Source organism: Zalophus californianus, chromosome 1, assembly GCF_009762305.2.
Source record: "Zalophus californianus isolate mZalCal1 chromosome 1, mZalCal1.pri.v2, whole genome shotgun sequence".
Classification (NCBI taxonomy): domain Eukaryota; kingdom Metazoa; phylum Chordata; class Mammalia; order Carnivora; family Otariidae; genus Zalophus; species Zalophus californianus.
The window spans coordinates 147,962,075-147,983,327 of record NC_045595.1 but is presented as its reverse complement, the minus strand read 5'-3'; the positions used below and the strand labels follow the sequence as shown (position 1 = coordinate 147,983,327).

The following is a 21,253-nucleotide window of genomic DNA, read 5'->3' as shown; positions in this document are numbered from 1 at the left end:
TTGAGGTAAGGACTTAAGAAAATACTCATGAAACCGGAATTATTAGTCCCATTACTAACTTCTGGCCAGGGAAACTGGTTAGTCTAGGCAGCTCAGCTCAAGGGAAGGGGCTGATGAGGAGAGGGGGAGAGAAGCATCTGGTCCTCAGTCACTTGGAGGCTGAAGAACTCAGGGGACCCAGCTGCAGCCGTGGCCCGCACATGACAGGCCAGAGAGCAGAATCACGATGAAGGGCAGAGACATGTGGACAGCCAAGGCTGGGCTATGTCCACTCCAGGGTAGGCAGCACTATTCTCCCTGTCTCACCCCATGCAGACTTCTCCTTGCTGACCCTTGAGTGCGCAGAGTAGTCTTTTAAAAGCATAAATCAGGTCATGGTGTTCTTTTGTTGAAAACATTCCTGTTGCACATGGACACTTGAAATCTTTGAGTTACCGTTGTTTCTTCAGTTTATGCCTTTCCTCCTCCATAGAAGAGGGTTTGGGGAGGGGAATAGATTTAGTCAGTTTTCCCCTAGTCAGTGCTGAAGATAAGACAAGAAGAGGGGTGCCTGGGTGGCTCAGTCGGTTGGGACTCCAACTCTTGGTTTCAGTTCAGGTCATAATCTCGGGGTTGTGGGATTGAGCCCCATGTTGGGTTCTGTGATAGGCATGGAGCTTGCTTGGGATTCTCTCTCCCTCCCTCTTCCCCTCCCCTGCTTGCTCTCTCTCTTTCTCTAAAATAAATAAATAAATAAATAAATAAATAAATAAATAAATAAATAGTACAGAACAACACTGTGTCCCCTTATGTTCTTTCTACATTCAATCTGGAACTGACCCCGCTTACTCAAATAGAATGTCTGAGATTATTTAGTTCAACACCCTCCTTTTAAGGATAAAGAACCTGAGGCACAGGGGTGGCAAGTGACACCTTAGAGGAGTGTTAGAGCTGGACCAGAACTCTTGTCTCCTGACTCCTGGCCAAGTGAATTTGATGCCCTTGACTGATGGACAGCTCTGCAGATGGAAAGGCATTTTTGGCTGGCAAGGCAGAATAGCAGGGCCAGATTGGAGGGAGTGGAGGACGCCCCTGGTAGGGAATGGAAAGGCTTGAAAGAATGAAAATATCTATTCCTGTTGGCCACGTCACCAGGACAAACATGACTCCCAAATGCTCCTTAATGGAGGCATAAACAGTGACGCAGAAGAACCACAGGGATGGATTGACCAAAGGCCATGACAAGTCATTTATGCATAATGACTAAGCACCCCTATTTATTCACTCTTAACCCAGCTCTTTAACCTTGCTCTTTCTTTTCAAGTCATTGGAGACCTTCTCTACCATTCCTCTCTTTTCATTTGGTTTTTGGCTACCATTTAGAATCTAGCTGCTCATTTGTCTCAGGTTCTAGGCTGAAGGAAGACGAAGAAGGTGATGATGATGGACCGGGCCACGTGACTTGCCTGCAGTGTTTAGCTATTTTGAAAGGGGGCTGTAGAGAAGAATAATGAGCAAATTCATGAGTCAACATGATATTTATCCCTCTATTGTGAGGAATACTCCCTCTACTTCTTTTGTAAAGCATAATCATTGTTAGTTTTAGTAAGACATTTCTCTGCCCACTGATAAGGAAACAAAGAGGCATTTACTGTGCTAGTCTCCAGAATGTGAAGTGTAAGCTGTGGTCTTTTGTTTGTGTTTGTTTTTAGCTTTTATTTGTGATAACAGGCTTCAGGGTTGAAGGGGGCCTTGGAGGACCACCAGGCTCACCACCCCCTTCTGTGCAGGAAGCCCCTTCCCAACATCGACGCCAGTGTTTCAGATCCCTTTCCTCTGCATCCACACAGCGAGCTCCCTCCGCCTCTGTAGAAACACTTACTTCATTTTGCTCTAAATTGCAGTTATTTGAGGACTTTTCTGTCTCAGCTGTGAGCCCCTGAGGCAGGAATCCTGTCTCATTCCTCTTTGATCTCCCACAGCCCCCAACACAGACTCTGGCCAACTCTCCATAAATGTTTGAATGAGTGACAAAGTGTTAACAGCCTCCAGAGGCAGCCACAGTTAGACATCTCTAATAGCCAGAAAGTTCTTCCTAAAGTGAGCAGAAGTGTGCCTCCCTATGTTCTCTGTGGGGAGCGAATGTAAACAGGCAGTGATGACAAAGGGCCAGGTATCCATAAGATGACCATGAGGGACGTTGGGGAGAGGCTGGTGCCCAGCTCTTATTGCTTTTCTTGCTTCCCATCTGGCCAAAGCACACAAAGACTTTCCCAGGACAGGAAAACCCAGTAACACTAGATAAATCCGGATAAATGTGGGGTGGGGAAGAAGGTTTTCCGGATTTGAATCCAGTTTGGAAGGACAGCTCTGTCACACACTGTCAATATCACACCTGCATCCCCTCAGCCAGCCCTAAAGGTCAAATGCAGGTGGCGCCCATATAAACTGATCGCTTCCTGTGTTTCTCTGGCCATGGTCACTCTCTGACCTGGGAGGTGTGCTTGGCCTCTGTGTAGGTCAGGCTGGAAATGGAATTACTCCAAAGGAACCCTCACCATGAGCAATCGGACTTGGTGCATAAATGCCCTAGATACCTCACCTCCCAGTGAGACAGCCCAGGAGTTGCTCTACACAGTTGCTTTTTAAGGCTTCAGGAGGGATGAGCTTGTAGCACTATAGCCCATTAATAAACACATCTTTTATTCATTTTCTTTCCTTTTTTCTTTGACTTGCTCACTCCCTCACCTTGCTTTCTGCAGTCACTTCCAAATAAGTCATCCAACCCAAATCCTTGTCTCAAGGTCTGCTTTGGAGACAACCCAAACTAAGGTAATGACACAAGCAGGAAATTTGGGGGAATCCAAATGTCATTCCCTTACAAGACAGAACTATTAAGATCAGTACATGCCTTTTTCTCTCTCTCTCTTTTCTTTCCAAGTACAGAGTTGTTTTTTCTATCAGTTCTATAAATAGAGCTTAATTTTAAGGAGAATCTGTGTCCTAACTCAGAAAACAAGGCTGGTAATGATTCCTAAATCTTTGAAGAATAGTTATTTCAAATAACAAGAGTCAGTAATATTCTAGCTCTATTAAGGAAATGTACTGCGTCAGGAAGGTCTTAGGCCAGACTAAAGAAAGAGATTACACATGGAGGTCATTAGACATCAGGATGGATTTGTGTTTGAGCACTACATTTAACCGTTTAAACTTCTACAGAGGCCTTTTAAAAGAAGAGAGACCTTATCAACCTGGCTCAGGTTTGGAATGGAAGACTTGAGGTCAGGGACAGTTAAGATGAATAGGGACCATGAAGGAGGAGGGGAAGAAAAATAAAGAAGCTTCATTTACCCAGTATTAATAAACTATTCCTGAGCTCATAATAGAGCCAGGAGAAAATGCCATTGCTGAAGAATATTTCTTGTCATTCGAGAAGATTTGTAACAAAGAACAAAAGTGCGCAAGCAACTTGCCGCCTTAGTCCTTCTTCAGGCAGACATTGTGTGATTCAGAAAAGCTCCTTGTGGATGCCACAATATTACTTGATTGTTTTGACACCTCAAACAATAAGAGGTAGCAGTTAAAAATAATCATGCTAGCTACTATCTTAGGTTTGTGAGGTTTTTCTTTTGTCTTGTTCCTTCCTGTAGGGTTTTCTGTTGGCCTGGTAGGAAACAACACACTTGGTCATGAATTTTTAATTGGCAATCAAAGATGGGAATGATTGTAAACAAAGCACATGATGAGAGAAGTCAGCAGGGCCAGGAGAGCCCTGCTTTTTTGGGATAACCCACAGATGCCTTTTTGGGGTTAGGTAGGGAAATATCCCTAAGTCTAGCAGGGATAAGAAAGTGTTCCACTGTTTGTTTGTTTTTTTAATTTAAATTCAATTAGCCAACATATAGTACATCATTGGTTTCAGATGTAGATTTTTAGCATGGAAGAATGTTGTTGCTTCCGATGCTCTCTTTATTTAAATCTTGACTGATGGCTAGTGTCCCAGCTTTTTTGGTAGGGAGAGGAGCAGGGCTTCAGCCAGTTCTTCTCTTGGCGATAGGAAGATGTGTAGACGTCACATGACATGTGTTCTTTGTGCTCTTTTTGATGAACACCGCTGCCCGTTGTAGGGAGCCGTAATGCCCTGAGTCTCTCTCCTGAGCAAGAGAGGTGCCTTCGCCCTAGTTCAAGCCTCTATTTCCAGAGAGTGCTTCTTAGAAGCGCCATGCTTCCAAGGTGCTCCACAGAAGCACCATGCTCCTGTGACATGACCTCGTTGAGTGTGGGGGTTACTAAGGCCGTCCGAATAAAGCATCCACATTCATGTGCATTAATAGTTGACACAAAAATTATGTTGGTCCCCAGAAGGAAAGATCTCAGTTACTGTACCTCCTGGCAGTTGAAATTTTATGTTGCAGGAAGTCTTTCTCTTTCCCTAGTGTACCCAAAAATGGGCACACTAGTGTGGCCTGGACTAGCCACTCTCAGACGTTTTGTTTTGAGTAGCCTTCTTCCCCAAATACCCACCCCCAAGAGTGCTCAGTGGGTGTTGTTCTAGCTTGCCCCACTAAGCGCTCCCTTTCCTCTGCTTCCCAGAATGCCTATGTCAACATCAACCGCATCATGTCCGTGGCTTCCCGTCTCTCTGAGGCCGGTCATTACGCCTCGCAGCAAATCAAGCAGATTTCCACACAGCTGGACCAGGAGTGGAAGAGCTTCGCGGCTGCCCTGGATGAACGCAGCACCATCCTGGCCATGTCTGCGGTGTTCCACCAGAAGGCTGAGCAGGTGAGGCCAAGGGAGCTGCTATGGTGGCTGTTGGTCAGAAAGGTGGGAGTACATACGCCGTCTGTGTAGAGAGCCCCTCCTCTCTTCTGGAAACACACAAGACCCTGCTGAGTCATTGCAGTGGCAACCCGTGTTCTATGGCTTTCCTGGCTCCTTTGTACGCAAGGACACATTGGTCACTCTGGGTAGCTTTGCTTAACATCCAAACAAGAAGGAACCTAGAGCTGTTTACATTCTGTTTGGTAGTTTATGGTTTTGTGTGTATGTGTGTGTGTGCATGTGTTGACCGCATTCCCAGAGCATAGATAGAAGGGGTGAAACGAAATACTGATCATTGAGTGCTGAGAGCAGGGGGAAATTAATCTTACATAAGCATTTGCTATGGATAGTAATAAAGTAATAGTTACACAGTGGATAGCAATAATAATTATTTGTTGCTATTTACTTATTGGCATTGGTCAGTGACGTTACTCACCCATTGCAAGGAGGAGCACTACAGCTCAGAGAGATTAAGTGACCCACCTAGGAACCAGTGGTGTGTTGGAGCTGGCTCTCAGCAGCCTATGGGGAGCCAAATGTCAAATGTTCAGGAAATTTGTGAGCTGGGTATTAAATATAGCCATTACTTAAAACTAAATTATATAGATTTACAGTAAATATATTAAAAACAAAGGTAATGGAGACTCAAAACTCATCACTTCTATTTTACTACAATTTATTATTACTTATGTTCTTGAAATTATGTCTATTTGTCTCTGTGAAAACGCTATACAGTTGTGTGGATAGCTCCTGATTAACTCTTCCCAACTTCATATTCTGTAATGGCACTTAGACCAAGGTAGAAGTTTTATATCGTGGAAGTCATCAAATGCTACAAACTAGGGCTTGATTTATTTTTTTATCAGTTGGAGTCTTAAGAAAATGAGGAAAAACATATTTTGAAATGCAGATTAACTTTAAAAAATGTGGCCTGTCTGTAGCTGTTACATTGTGAATAATAGCACACCAAATTGAGGAAATATTCTTCTGATATTCAAAATATTCTTCTGAATATTCTATTATTCCATTTAGCACAGAAGTCACTCATATCGCTGATGAAGGAGTAATGCTCTGACATAAGTCTGGAGGTATTTTCCACTTTTGTATTACACCTTAACATAAGTGAAAATATCAGCTAGCTTTCATATAAGTTCGTTTGCAAATAAAAGCATCCTGTGAGAATCAGTTGGCTATATAGAATTTACAATAAGGAGCACTGTATATGTCATTATTCTTTGTAAATTATGTGCTACACATCCTTTATATCAGTAAAGTTTACAATACACTTGTGTATATATACAGTACACACACACATATGCTGGTGCTTAAACATTTACTAACACACCACTGCAAAAATCACACAATCTATAAACAGCTGGGATTTCAACTGAGATGTGTCTAACATTAAAGCTTGTGGTTTTAACCTCTAAATTCCTTTCTTTGTATGACATTTGGGTAGCTTACAGATGGTGGAGAGTCCTAGATGAGGTCATACCTTAAATCTCTCCCCCCATTTGACCCACCTAACATGGAAGGCGGCATGGTATAATTGGAAGAGTCTAGGCTTTGTGGGCAGGCACATGTAGGTTCTGATCATTAACTCTTAGGCAAGTCACTTCACCATTTTTGGCTTGTTTCCTCATCTCTAATACAAGATAATCATAAACCTCACAGCACTATTATAAGAAGTAGAGATGGAACATGTAAGATACCTTTTGTGCTTTTTAAATGCTAGACATTATTACTGGTTTGTGCAACATATTATCCTGGTATGTTTATATTTCCCTCACCTGTGTCTGTTTCCACCTGAGACCTTCCCAAAGACTGAAATACTTGTGTCATAAGTCAGCGGCAGCTCCACACATTGAAAAAAATCTAGACTCTCTCTTTTTTTTAAGGATCATGGTGATAATGACTGATAATGACTAGTTCATGTCTAGGCCCAGGAGAATACTCATGTTGAATCTCCCATTCTCTCTTCAACCCTACCACTTGCACATTTTGTTCAAAGTTTATCCAGATTGGCAAGGGAGACTCCGTACTTCCCTTTCTGTATCTCTGCCTTTCTCTCCTTGAGCTGACCGTTTTGTGGGCTCTGCTGTAGGACTCTTGTTAGAGTATTACAGAGAAATCCCAAGGGCCTTGGAGAGGTGCTTCCCCCCATGGTTGACAGATGAATGACAAGTTGCTTTCAGGCTCCTCTGTAAAATGGTTATTGGAAGAGCAAAGAAGCTTCTGAGATGTTAGCAAGTGTATTCAATCTGATGCTGGATGGCACCCAGCATGCTTCCAGAATTGTTAAGGGAAGACCTAATGGGATAAAAACAAACAGAATGAAAAACCAAGCACGACAGCCACCAGGCGAGGGACTACGAGCTGACGGACGCTGGGACTGGAACTCCAGTGGTTACAGAAAGTGCAATGCCAGAACCAAAAGTAACTGGTAGAGTCAGCTTCTAGCTGATGTTTCCTGACTTGGACTGCTTTGGATCAGAAGTAATTTTATTTGTATCTATTTTTTAAGGCAATTTCCTCAGGTATTACCAGTCCTTCTGGGAAACTCATAAACCATGCTTCTTTTTAGCTGGGGGAGAAAAAAACAAACACACACCACACAACAGACTCAAGGCTATTTTTTCAAGGCTATTATGTGTTTATTTAGGCAGCTCTTTTATTGTCCTCATATGGGCTGTTCTAGGCAATGAGATAAAAAGGTATTTAGGCAATTAATTTAAGTGGAACTGTGCACCCAGGCGAGAAGAATCACAGACAGAACCATTCCAGACTGTTGGGTGAAGAATTATTTGCATTTATAGGTGTATTTTTCCACCCAATAAATCAGTGATTTCAGTTAGCTCACCTTTTATGCATGGAGACCCATAGTCTTCCACAGTTGTTAATTTTAATTTTTAAATAATTTGATGTCTGTCGAGATCTATATCTATGTATCACATCCCAGGAGCCAGCGCCGCCATAGGCATGGTGCAGTCTGTCCCCCTAAGCTGCCCCTCCCCTCTCCCACCCCTAAAGATACTGACCCAACAGTGGGGATCTCGTGGAGCTTTCATCTCCAACCCCTGTGGGAATGGCTTCTGCAAGTTCGCTGGGGTACCTGATAGCCTTGTATGAGCTGTTCTTTGTTCCTCCTCACAACCCATTATGCCTGTGTGGAAACATCCCGTTACATTGCATGCAGCCTCTCCCATGTGCCTGTGAGTGTGCATAGGACAAGGAGTTCTAAGGTATACATGTTCCCACACCTTGTAGCCAGTGTGTGGGTATAACCTGTTGAACACGTAGATGGCTCCTACCCCAGTGGTTTCACAACAGTCATCTCTGTTTGTGGAAACCATACTTCCTACAAAGGAGCTGTATCTGACTTCTTTCGTGGGGTTGGTGTTTGTAGAATTAAAGAGAAAGACTCTACCCTCTGCAGTGGTCTCTGAGGCTCCCAGAGGCCCTAACACTTCTTCCCAAGGTATCTGACCAGATCTACAAAATCTGCCCATTGCCCACCCCAGCGCTCCAGCACTGACCCAGCTGCTATCTCCTTCCAGTTCCTGTCGGGAGTGGATGCCTGGTGCAAGATGTGCAGCGAGGGGGGCCTGCCCTCTGAGATGCAGGACCTGGAGCTGGCCATCCACCACCACCAGTCCTTGTATGAGCAGGTGACGCAGGCCTACACAGAGGTGAGGACCACGCAGACATGCAGGGCTCGTGGGTGTGTGTGGATGTGGGTGAGTGGCAAGAGCACTGGCCTGTACGTTGTGTAATAGCCTGGGTTGGACTAAGAAGAAGAGAGAGGCCATTTTTCTCCCTTTAGAGACATCTTTAAGATCCTTGATTTATGAACAATGAGGTCTCCAGCCAGGAAGCAGAGACAATGTGGCCATCAGCAGGCGCCACCTGTGCCTATGTGTGCATGCACACGCACACACACACACACACACACACACACACACACACACACACACACACACACACACACCCCTCCCTCACCTTATGTGTGAAGATCAGACTCTCTCCCCTGGAAGACGAATATGAGCAAGCAAGGCTGTGCTCCTCAGTGTGCTTTCTGGCTGGTGGGCCAGCCCTCTACCCCTTTAATGAAGCAGCTCATCAACAAATACCCATTTTCTCTCTAGAAAGTCCAGAGGAGAACTCACTATGGGGTGGAGATAAGTGTTTGCAGGAGTGAGAAGCTGCCATGGAAGTGAAAGACAAATTAAAAGACTCTTTAACTGAAAAATCAAAGGCTGGGTGCATGGTTCAAGTTAAGAAGGTGGGGGGAGCTCTTCTTGAAATTGCTTTCCAAGGAAAAGGAAGGGGGCATATGTTGTGGACATACGCAAGTGAGTGAGTTGACTAACTGGCGTGAATTCTGAGGGAGAGGCTGAGGGACATAAAGAGTTGGGCTAATTAAGGAAGCTGGATGAGGAGGGGAAAGTGAATTCACATCTGGCCCATGGGCAAGGAGAGTTGGAGCCGTGTTTCTCCAAGTGGGTTCTCGGACCACTTACCTCAGACTTGTTCCTGGGCTCCACCTCAGACTGCATCAGAATGTCAAGAAGTAGGACCTGGAACCTACATTTTAGTCAATATTACACCGGGTAAATTTGACGCATGCTGAAGGCAAAGAACCAAGGGCTTCTGGGTGAGAGTAAAGGTTTTGCCACAGTCAAAGCTGACTTTGACTCTCAGCCCCCTCCTTATTTGGTGTGACTTCAGGCAAGTTACCTAAGTACTCTAAGCCTCACTTTCTTCTGTAATGAAGGTGGTTAACACTTGCCTGTAGTTTGAAGGGTTACAAAGATAGTGCCCATGTAATGCACATGGCCCAGTGCCTGACAGTAATAAGTGCTTAAGAAAATGGTATCAGGTTTTGTTATTATAGGAGGCAGACAGGAGGACCTGTGAGCCAAATCTGATCTCATCAGCTTTGGTCCAGATGGCCCAAGGCTTTCTCTTAGAACAGAACTGTGGGTTAAGAATGGCCATGGGTCAAGAATCTCTAAATTTACTCTTTGTAAGATATAAACATAGAGCGTACAAATGACACTCATATCATACTTACACGTGTCACACTTCAGTGTTTGTGTCATTACAGAGAGACACGATATTTCTCCCAGTGTTTTCTCAGGCCCTAGCCCTGGGGGACACAGACATGCCCTCCAAGCCCACTTCAGAGGTCAGTGGGCCGTCCCTGCCTCCTGCAGCTGTGGACTGAGGCAGAGGGCTGGAGCTCTACTGACTTGGATTTTAGGACTTGGACTTCCATCTCTAACCACCCTGCCCTGGACATAGCATGGTGCCAAAGACAGCATCTGCTCGGAGTTCCCTGAGGAGAGCTCTCCTGGGTTCGGCCACAGACTATTTGTCTTATTCACATCTCTGGAGGGTGTTACCCTTGTGTTGCTGATGAGGTGCTTCCTCTTCGCCTCCCCTGGCAGTGCACTTCGGGAGGCAGGCCTGGTGGGACGGGCGGATAGAGGAGGTCGTCCAGACCCGCTGTCGTCCTCCAGTCAGGCTTCCTCCCCGGTCTCAGCCACAGTACGCTCTCGGCCTAGTATTCCTCTTGGTCACCACGCCCAGCCCCACACCGTTTCTGTTGCCCCGTGGATAGGGGGTAACAGAGGCCTCTGTGTTGCCGAACCCTCAGCAAGCTATTATCAGGACGTGAGGGTGGGGTAAGGGGAGGCCGGAGCCCAGCAAACAGCTCCTCATTCATCATCCTAAGGCTGCAGGTAGGAGCACACTCGCTTCCCCACCTTGCTCGAAGGGAAAGACCGTTTCAACTCCAACCCAACTTGGATTTAATCGTTAACCAAATTAATTTAGGGCCTTAAAATCCCCTAACTCCCTGGTCAGCACTGGTTTAAATTGGAAAGATACCTGCTGTACTGGGTCCTTGACCAGCACTGGTGAGCCACAGGTGTCGAACAGATGATGCCACTTTCCAGAAAGAGGGGCACCTGTAATTGTACCAAGGTTCCAATAAGGAACGACAGGGAACCTCACCCCCGTGGGTCTCAGCCCTGAGGGTGAATGTTGGGGGACGGGAGAGCATGGTTATTGTGTCTACGGTCAAAGGGTCCCTCCCTTACTCTGCATGTTCTGGAAAGACGGGGATATTACCGTTCTCAGGAGAAAACAAGGGAGTTGTATAGAAAGAGAGCAAAAGAAAGATAAATATAAAAGAAAGAAAATGAGGAGGAAATAAGGAAGACAGGAGAGCAAAATGATGATAAAGATGCTGATGGTGAAAGTAGAATCAGGAGCCCGTCTTCCCTGCCGGGGCCCTGTTCTGAGCGCTCCACATGTTACCTCACTCGGTCCTCACCGAGGTTGTCCCCTTCCTATCCCTATTTAACATACAAGGAAACTGAGGCCCAAAGAGGTTAAGTAACTTGCCTCTGGTCACATATCTGGAAGTTGAGAGCTAGGAAGAGGAAGTGAAGAAGAAAGAGAGAGGTTTATGGTATCAGTTTATTTTGGTTCATTTCTGAAATGAAGCTCTGCCGCTTGACCTACTCAGTGAATCAGTCAAAATATGTATGAGGTATGATGGACCAGGCACTGTTCTGAGCACTGGGGACAGATGAATAAGGCGGAGTCCCTGCCCAGTTCAAGGGAGAGAGAGACACTGCCTGAGCAGGTCCCCTCCCCCAGGCCGTGGGCTGCGCGCCGGGGCGCTCTGGCTGGCACGTGCCTCGAGTGTCATGGGATTCTCAGTCCTAACGAGGGACCCCCGCCCCTGGGGGGCCGACTCTCCTTGCCGCCCCGTGCCCTGCCCGCCACGCGGTTCCCTCGAGCTGACCTCTCCTTCTTGCAGGTCAGCCAGGATGGCAAAGCACTGCTGGATGTGCTGCAGCGGCCCCTGAGCCCTGGGAACTCTGAGTCCCTCACGGCCACCGCCAACTACTCCAAGGCAGTGCACCAGGTGCTGGACGTGGTGCACGAGGTGCTGCACCACCAGCGGCGGCTTGAGAGCATCTGGCAGCACCGCAAGGTGCGGCTCCACCAGCGGCTGCAGCTCTGTGTCTTCCAGCAGGACGTGCAGCAGGTAATGGGCCGCTGCCCCCTCCATGCACCCATCCCAGGCAGGCAGACGCCCCAAGGCCCCGACGCAGGCAGTCCGGCCCGGGAACCGCTGACACACGGAGGGAAGAGGGCCATTCGGCCCCAACTGCCCCACCCCCCACCCCGGACGGACTTCCTGCCTAAGCAGCCTCAGATGGTCCTGCTCCCTCTGGTGTGGGGCAGGAGGCTCCATCAGAGGCAGAGCCCTTCCTCACGCTTACATGGCATGGTTGTCTTTGGGCAAGAGCTTGACCCTCACTTGGGCAGGAGCTTTCTAGATGACTCCAGGGCCGGGGGCGGGGGTTATTTGAGCACTGTCAGTGTTGGACCACACACTGTGAGCTCACTTCTCAATCAGGGAGGCAGGGGGTCTGCTGAAGTTGGGGGTGGTTGGGGTACAGGGCCTTTAGGGGATTCTTTGGCAAGGTTTTACTTGGCAAATGAGATTTAAAACATGGGCTATTAATGATTAGAGGTTATTTCTGGCTTAGTCTGTCTTTTTGCATTATTATACAGTCATAGCTTTTCCCTTTACAATAAATGATAAAGAAGTGGTTATATTTTGACCATGAAAGGACAGCCTTGCCAAGAATACCCTTTTGAATGAAATAGCCCATTCTTTTCCCCTCGTACATTCTCTGTCTGTCTCCTTGGGGACCCCTGGGAGCTTTGCTCTGGTGCAGATATTCTGGTGGATGGGGAGCTGGTTGGGAGCTGGAGACCGAAGTTGGAGCTTAACATCACCTCCTTGCTGATTTCACTGTGAAAGGCAAGGGTGGGGGCACTCATGCTATCAGACTTTTCTGTGGCCAGCACATAATTTCAAGTTTGTACCTATAAAATAACATTTCACACTCCTCTGTACCCTCTGTGGATACCTCTGTGGTATACCGTCTGTGGAATCGGCCAGTTGTAATCAAAAAGTGTATCGAAATATACATGGAACACAAGAGCCAGCTGGACAGGTCTTTGGAATGTGGTCCCTTTCGCAGCTGCTGTTGGGAGGGGCCCCAGTGCTTGGTGCCCTGAGACCGAGGGAGGGTGGAGGGAGGGCAGGGCATCCTATCACTGGCTGTGACACCCTCTGGGAGAGGGTTCGCCATGCGACCGGTCCTGGGAGTAGACAGGCCTTCAGGACTGTTTCCAAGTCTTGGGTTGCCCTAACTTTGTTGCAGGCACCCCCACCCCGCCGCCCCAGGCTGGGGCAAGTGATTAAGTCATCAGAGGAGACACCTCAGCCTCAGGAGAGATGGGCATTTATGTGCTGGCCCTGGCTCCAAAACCCTTGTGGGGCCTGCCGGGAATGGAGAAGCAAATGAATCAGTTGCCTACTCCTACCATCTGGAACTGTCCAGATAAATACATCATCCCAGAGCACAGGAGAGCACGGAGTCCATCTGTGATTGAGACAGAGGGAGGTGCCAGCCTCCGGAGGCACACACGGGGTTGTTACTATTTCAGTGAACGTGGAGTGACTCATGGAGGTAACCAGGCTGCGGGTTGTGCCACGTCCTTGGTGTGCTCTTTGCCCTCCTGCTGTTTCCGCGGCTGTTGTACCAGGATGGGCACTGGAGAGGCATAGAGGGGCTGCGACAGGGGCAGGCAAAAGCCTCCCCAGCAGGAAGGTGGCATCCAGACTTGGATTGTCTGGGAACTGCTGTTCCCAGACTTTTCTGTGGCCAACATGACATCCACACGGAAGCTAGGAAGAAAGTATAGTAAAACTACACCTGGGGCCATTCTATATCATGCTCTTAAAAATGAGAGTATTTCTGGAATTGAGATGCTATCAGTTCATCTCTACCGTACCGATCACATTGTCGGCACTGAGCAAAAGCAAGTAGAACGTTAGGAGGTGGAGGTGATGGGTTCAGATTTTCCATGAGGACCGAATCTCCCAGGATGGTAATTCCGTTGTTCTTTTCAGGTTGTGTGACTCTCACTTCTGGAACATAACTTCATTCACCCGTTGTCCCACACAGGCTCTCCCTCCCTAATCAGTGACCCTGGCACAGGGGGGCATAGGCGAGTGTGGAGAAGCAGGGGCTGCCGAATCTGCTGGTGGGTCTCCAGTGCTTACCGTATACCCAGGCAGTCATCAGTGCCCAGCAGGTGTCTGAGCTGGTGCTTCAGAAGGCTTCTGGACATAACGCGCCTGTTAGGGTGAAAGACTTGGACTTTGGTGTCCTGACTCCCAGAAGCTTTATAGGTTTATCATGTTTATTTTGCATGTTTCATCTCATCTATTCCATATCTCCTGGAGAGTAGAAACCGCGGCTACTACTTCTCTGCGCACCTCACAGCTCTTGGCTATGTCTGACGTGAGGCTGGGGTTCTCTTTATATTTGCTGCCTTGAGCTGAAATTATCATCAGAGGACCCCCAGTTTCTGTTCTGTGAGGTGAACGCCGTTTAAGCCCCCCCGGCCCTCAGCCCATGTAGTAGTTGCTCGTGAGTAGCTGGAGTCTGCCTGCAGGAATAGTGATGTGAAAGTCTTGAGGGTCCCAGGTATTTACAGACAAGGTAGAGGATGCAGCCTCAGGACTCACAAAGTATGCTGGTGCTCATCAGTTATTCAGAAAGCTCTGTCTTCTGCAGTGGGCCTGGAACTGCACTGCATTACATTCTGGGAAGATGCCTGGTTCGTTAGAATGGCTCAAGACATACCCATCTGAAAATATAAAGAACAGTTCGACCAGAATATGCCATTCAGTATTCAGGGCAGTAGAGTATTGATGGAACAGTTATATGCAGAAGCATGAGAAGTCAGAGTTGGTGTCTTGAGGGAGGAGAGAATTGACTGAACCATATAGTCTGGATCCAAGATTCTTGAGCACCTTGGGGGGTCCAGAGATGTTTACTCAGCAGCCTCGGTGGAGGGCTCGTGAGTGAGCATCAGTGGCTGGAAGAATACAGAATTGTGCATAGGAACACTGGCTCTGCAGTCAGACACCCAGAGTGTAACCTGTTCTTCAAGTCTTGGCGTGTGACTGGGCAAGGCATTTCACCTCTGGTGCTTCTGCTTAATGACCTCTAAAACAGGAATGATCATAGTACCTATCTCAGTGGACTGAATGGGAGACAAGTACAAGGCTTAGCACCCTGGCTGCCTAGCAGGTAGTAAAGCTTCCATCAGCGTTGTCTCGTTCCTTAGTCACATCCTCTGGGTGGGACTCGAGCGCCCCCTGGTGCTCGTGCTGTTGGGACCCCAGCATGATTCTTCTGTTTGGACAGCAGCGACTGCTTGGGGCGGGGCGGGGAGAGGGGCCTGCCGAGTTCTGTTTGATTCCGTGAGAAAATCTCAGAGCCGCCAAAGACGTGAAAGACCATCTAATCTAACCTATGATATGATGGAGGAACTTGAGGTCCAGAGATGTGAAATAATGTGGCTGTGACCACACAGCTCCTTAATGTAGTGCCAGGACCAGAACCTGAGTCTTCTGGCTCCCAATCCAGGGATCCTATAGAAAAGCCACACAAGAGAGGACCCAGGTAGACAGAGAAGGAGAACAGGGAGAGAGACAGGAAGCACACATGCATGCTTCCATAGAGAGGGGAAAGACAGATGGACACATGCACATAGCCCAAAACAGGGAGAGGAAGGAGACAGAGACAGCCAAGGGGGGCAGAGGAAGAAAGGGAGAGAGACCTGAAGACAGAGAGCAGAGAAACTGACATCCTTGGGATGGAAGGAGAAAGAGAAAGAGGAAGGCAAGGGAGGGACAGAAGACAAAGAGACAGGGACTCCAGCTGGTGGAGGGAGAGGGCAGGAGAGTGAGCCAGCCTCTCCCTGCCTGCCTGTCTGCTTGCCCCATTGCCAATTCCAGGCATGGTCTTTGCCCAAGTAGGAATATTTTGCCTGTTAAGGGCCCAAAGCAGAGTAAAGCATAAAGATGAAAACCAAGGATGGACACCAGTGACAAAGAGATACCATTGAAGCCTCTGCAGTCGGAATCGGCCTGGCACATCACCCTTGTGGTTGCTCTCCCTCGAGTCCCAACATATGTGCTCAGGTTTCTCTTCCCTGCTGGGCTTGAAGGCAACAGAAATAAGTCTCTAAGGATCAAACTGGAACTGGGGTTCGTGAAGCGGCAGAAAGGTGTGGATGGGGCACACCTGCCTTAGTATCACTAGCAGAATAATTTTCAGTACTATTGTTTTTCCTGTTTAGAATGGGATAACACTGAGCAAGAGCCAAAAAGAGCACCCCATGACAACATCAGCCTGTCTCCGCTTCTGTCTCTTATTTTCCCCTAACTCCTGTGTGTTCCCAGGGATATAAGGGACTGCTTCCCAGCCTGGGCTGACTTTGTGCCGAGAAGAACAAAGAGTAGCTAGATTCTTGATCTTTCTGATAGATACAAATTCCATTCCATTTTTTTCCCTAGCCAGAACAACTGTTTTGAATACGCTCTGCAGGCCATCTTGCTTGCCTCCCTTCTCTTTTTCTTCTCCCTCTGTTTTTTGCAAGAATGAACCGATGAACTGTTTTAGTACACCTCCTGTATGCAAGGCCCTGTGCTGGGAGTTAGGTCCCTCACTTGAGAGAAGACATATGCACCAAAGGATGTATGAATGGCACACGGCTGTCTGGCTTCAGGGCCAAAGAAGCAAAATAACAATGGGCTAGTGGGGTCAGAGCAGGGGATGTTCCCTGTGGCTGGAGTGGGATGGCAGTGGTTCTTGGAGCTCAGGCAGAGGAGATGGAGATAGTGTTTCCGGGGAAGGCCAGGAAGCAGAGAGCTAAGTGACAGCCAGGGGACAGGGAAGAGGGAGTCTAACAGGGTGCCCACTCTTGGCAGAGCAGGTGGCAGGTAAGGCAGGAAGGGTGAGGAGTGGTCTCGGTGGTGTGGGTGGGACAGTGATGTTTGAGGCTCCAAGGCCCTCCCTTAAAAACAATGCCTTATACGCAGTCCAGTCAGGTGAGCGAGTGAGGGGCAGTGATGGCAGAATTTATCAGGCTCAGTGACTTTCCCTTCTGAATGACTGTGTTAATATTCAAGTCCATAGTTCCTATACTACAAATGAATCTCACCTGTTTCTATCAGTTTTTCTGGACCCTCACATGGAGAATTAATAGGTTTTACTATGTCAGTTCCTGTCTGCCAAAGAATATGTAAAAAGGATTTGAGAGTAATTTTATTAAACTGCAAATATTCAATCTTTTACTAGCTATAGTGATTGTGCCCCCTTAATCATACTAAACCAGTTTGGACATTGTATGATCCAGTTGACAGCTTTGCATAATAAAAGATGAGCGCTTTGGGTTGCACACAGAATGATTGGTGACCAGAATGCTGATGGGTCTAGAAATGAACTCTTCTTCTAAGAAAGGATTAAAGCATCTAAGAAGGAAAGCCCTCAGGATGTAGTCCCAGAGAGATCAGGGAACACACACAAGGGAGAACCACCTGCAAAATTTGAAATGCCAACTGCTTACTTATTGGGTATGTGGCGGAGAGGGTTCAAACATCAGAGAGAGGGTTGGATTCCAACCCTGAGATTTTGTTACTGGAATTAAATGTGCCTATAAAAGTTGTGTGGTTTAAAGCTCAGGATTCATCATCTGAGTACACATGATTGAGCATCTAATCTCTTCACTTGCCTTCTCTTATTTAATCTTCCCTCTGAGGCAGGTGATAGTTTGGTTCCCATCTTATTGGTGAGAAGATTGAGGGCTGGGAGGCTAGAGGGGCCTGGGAGGCAAAGAGAGGAAATCCCTTCCTAGGCGTTAGTGAGCCTCAGGGCTTTCTTGATCCATGGAAATTTTAAGTACTTTTAATGTCATCAATACCTTTTTATAATTATGTTAATGATTGAGAAGACAACCACCATCCAGGGTCACTTCTCTCTGATAACCCCTATTCTCAACCTGTCCATGACCTCAACATGCTATTTCTCAAGCCTTGGCTACCAGGCTAAAGAACAAAAGACTCACACTGTGTCACCAGTGGGGAGCTAATCAAAGACTTGAGCTGAGGAAACCTGCTTTGAGAGTGAAGGTCTGAGGTGATTTGGTGCAGATGGAAAGCTAGGTTGGAGCAGGAAGCTCCTGGGAGCCACAGTACTCCTGTGGCCAAAGAGCAGGAACTAGGGAATAATGCAAGGGTAGATTTGAGAAAACAAGGGAGAGGTCAAGTGCAAATGTGGAACTATAGTTCTCAAAGTGTGGTCCTTGAATCCCTGGCATTAAAATCATCTGCTCAGAGTGGGGAACTTGTTATAAACACAGATTATCTAGTCCTATTCATTACTTTTTGATCCAGAATCTGTGGGTAAGGTGGTGCCTATCGTCAGGGAGTAAGAATGTCCTGTCCCCTTCTTGCAGGGGCAAGAATTTCTGTCTCCTAGCTGAACTAAGAATCAAATTGATATGAGATCGATCAATAGGAGAAAATTAAATTTAATAGGTGTACGTATGGGGAATCCACAGAAACATGGAAATTCCAAAGACAGGTAAAATGAGGTATATATGTCCTTCTGAACTAAGGAGAAGGGGGTAGGGGTCTGGGATTCCAGAGGAAAGGAATGCACTTCACTAGGGCCATAAGAAGAGCAGATGTTTTTGATTAGATGTTTGCCCTGCCATACAGATGGGTCACTCAGATAAAATTTATCTTTGCTAATAACCCTTATTCTGGGAAAGACCTGCAATTTAGATTCTTCTGTGTAGTTAAGGGGGGATACAAAGTTTCTCTTGAGGCCACAGGGTCTCAAGTGCCTTCAGCTCAAAATAATCCACATGCCAAAGTGGCACATTCCATGGCGGGGCGGGGGGGGGCTGTCCTGAACCTCCTCACCTATGTTTTAAAAAGAACCCCAGGTGATTCATAAGCATTTTGAAGTTCCAGAACCTCTGATTTAAGAGATCCAAGCCTTGGTGATGAGAAGTATGGTGACAGCATAAATAGGCATCCAGGCACCAGGGCGAGGAGATTCTTTCAGGGAGGTGCCAAGGACAAAGACAAGTTGCAGTCACCCCAGCCCTGGCTCTGCTGGGAAGGCACAGGTGTGGGCTGGCTGGGAGTGGAGGGCTGCAGGGTGGAGGCAGCTGAAACTTTAGGGCTTTGGGTGTCCTGGCCAGCTTCTATCCAGCATTGGTCTGTCAGGCGAAGGGACCCCAATTCTCGGAGGAAGAATAGACACTGCTAATGAGTTTCAGCTGGTGCTTCTCAGAAAAATGATGGCTTCTCCTGCCATAGCAAGACATTTCTTTTGATCATGATTGTTCCAAAGAAGGGACAGTAAATGACTTGCTGGTAATCGGGCATTTCAAGTGGCGCCTCCGTGCTGTCGGGGCTCAGGCGATGGGAGCGGGTGGTGCTGACCTTGTGAGGGCCGCTAGCATTCACTGTGCTGTGCCAGGAGGAAGAGGTCATGCTGTGATGCACTGTCCTGCGTACTCTCACACACTGTGTGTACCCGAGCCTTTAGCAGAACAAAATGCGTTGTAGATGGTTGATTGTGTGTGTGCTCTTTTTCACTGGTCTCTGAATAATGGCTTTCTGAGGAGCAAGGACGCTGTGGGCTGGGGGGAGTTGCTGAGAGGGGGGAGTTCTTCTGTTTACTTAAAACAACAAAAACTTTCTGCTTGTTTTACTGTGGATCAGACCAGGAGGCAAGCCTAGTAACCTGTGTTGAATAAGGTGATTGATCGGGGGGAGCCAGATGTGGGATTCAGAGAGTTGGGATTCGGATTCCACATGTGTTCATAAATCATCTCCATTTCCTTTGATCACACAGGAAGTTCTCAAATCAGATGGGATGAGTTCATTCACTCATCTCTTCAGCGAATGCTCTCTCAGAGCCCAGCTGTGAACCAACAAAGCCCCTGCCCCCGTGGAGCTTACTTACGTTCAGGAGGTAGAGAGAAAACACCACCACAAACACATAAATGTGTCATATGTCATATAGTGATAGCTAGTGATATATGAGCAGAAAGCTGAATGAATAAGCCAGGGGGTGTGTTTATGAAGAGGTTCCAGGCATGTGAAATGTGATCTACGAAGTCCTTGACACCAGAATGAGCTGGGGGCATTCCCAAAAATGGGTGAATGGCCAAAGTGGCCACTGACTAGAGAGCAGGACAAAAGGGTAAGAAGTTTGAAGAAAAGGGTCCAGATCCAAGCAGACCTTATAAGCTATGAAGAGCATTTAGATTTTCTAAGTGTGGTAGGAAACAATGGTAGAGTTTTTAGTAAAGGGAATGTTGTGAATTGATTTATGTTTAAAGAAATAGGTCTGGTTGAGGTGCCTGAGTGGCAGTTAAGTGTCTGCCTTCCGCTCAGATCATAATCCCAGGGTCCTAGGATCCAGCCCTGCTTTGGGCTCTGCAATCAGCGGGGAGTCTGCTTCTCCTCCCCCTCTGCCCCTCTCCCTGCTCATGCTCACTCTCTCTCTATTAAATAAAATAATAAATCTTTTTTTAAAAAATTAAAAAACAAAAAGAACTATTTCCAGCTAATGAGTGGATGGGAGTGTCATGAGTCTAAGGAGGAAGACCACTTAGAGGGCTGCAGGGCGCAGGAGGAAAGATGGTGGCTTGTGGTTGTGGTAGAGACAGTGTACGAGAAAGGGCTAATAAGAAAGACTCTCAGGCTTGCAGCTAAGCAGTGGGGTGAGATAAAACAGATGAGGTGATGAGCCAATTGCCCTGGCCTAGTGCTTAACAAAGAGCAAACCCTCCACAGACAATAATCTCTTTGTCTGAGGAGGGGAGCTGCTATACTCTCCATATAAAAAAATAATGAAATATTTCAGTTGAGGAAGACTTAGGGAGATGGTCTGATCCGGTGTTTTCATTTGAGGCAGTGAGGTCCAGAGAGGCGAAGGCGCACACCCAGCTGGGTCACAGCTGGTTAAGGGCAGACCTGGGACCAGAGCCCAGGTTCCTCTTGATCCCAAGGATGGTGTCTATAAGTTATGCTGATCATGATGGTGCCACATTTTATGGATGCTTTTGGAGCCCAAAATACTTTCATATGTAGGTAGAGCTTAGATAGGAACTTAAATCTTCAAAGGTGGATATCTCTAAGTGCAGGGGCCTCCTGTATGGGTCTGAATGACCCTGTGGGTTCCCTCTAACACTAGAATCCTGTCACGTTAGAAGAGCCCTGGGACAGCCAGCCGCTAGGCCCTCGGTTTTCTCCCATTAACTCAGTTGCATTCATGGCCACTGTTCAGAAAAAATATCAATAGTTCTCTTCAAAAGGACTTTTTCTCTTCCCCTCAGCAGCTAGAAAGGACTGTCTCCTACCCTGAAAAGCACCCTGCCTTGGCTGTGTGCTCGTTGGAATAAACACAATTAGATGAGGAAGAAAGGGGGTGATTAGGGAATTATGTAAAATGGCTGTTAGATTGGCTCCCGCATC

General features: G+C 47.2%; 1 protein-coding gene across 21 annotated transcripts in view; it reads left to right on the top strand.

Moving 5' to 3' along the window:
• Positions 1-21,253, top strand: part of KALRN (kalirin RhoGEF kinase) — a 646,977-nt gene that overhangs the window by 271,207 nt on the left and 354,517 nt on the right. For all 21 annotated transcript variants that reach the window (XM_035724481.1, XM_035724478.1, XM_035724483.1 and 18 more), the window contains exons 7-9: positions 4,573-4,764; positions 8,361-8,492; positions 11,636-11,866. In XM_035724481.1, the coding sequence (XP_035580374.1) occupies positions 4,573-4,764; positions 8,361-8,492; positions 11,636-11,866 (555 nt within the window). The remainder of the gene's footprint in view (positions 1-4,572; positions 4,765-8,360; positions 8,493-11,635; positions 11,867-21,253) is intronic.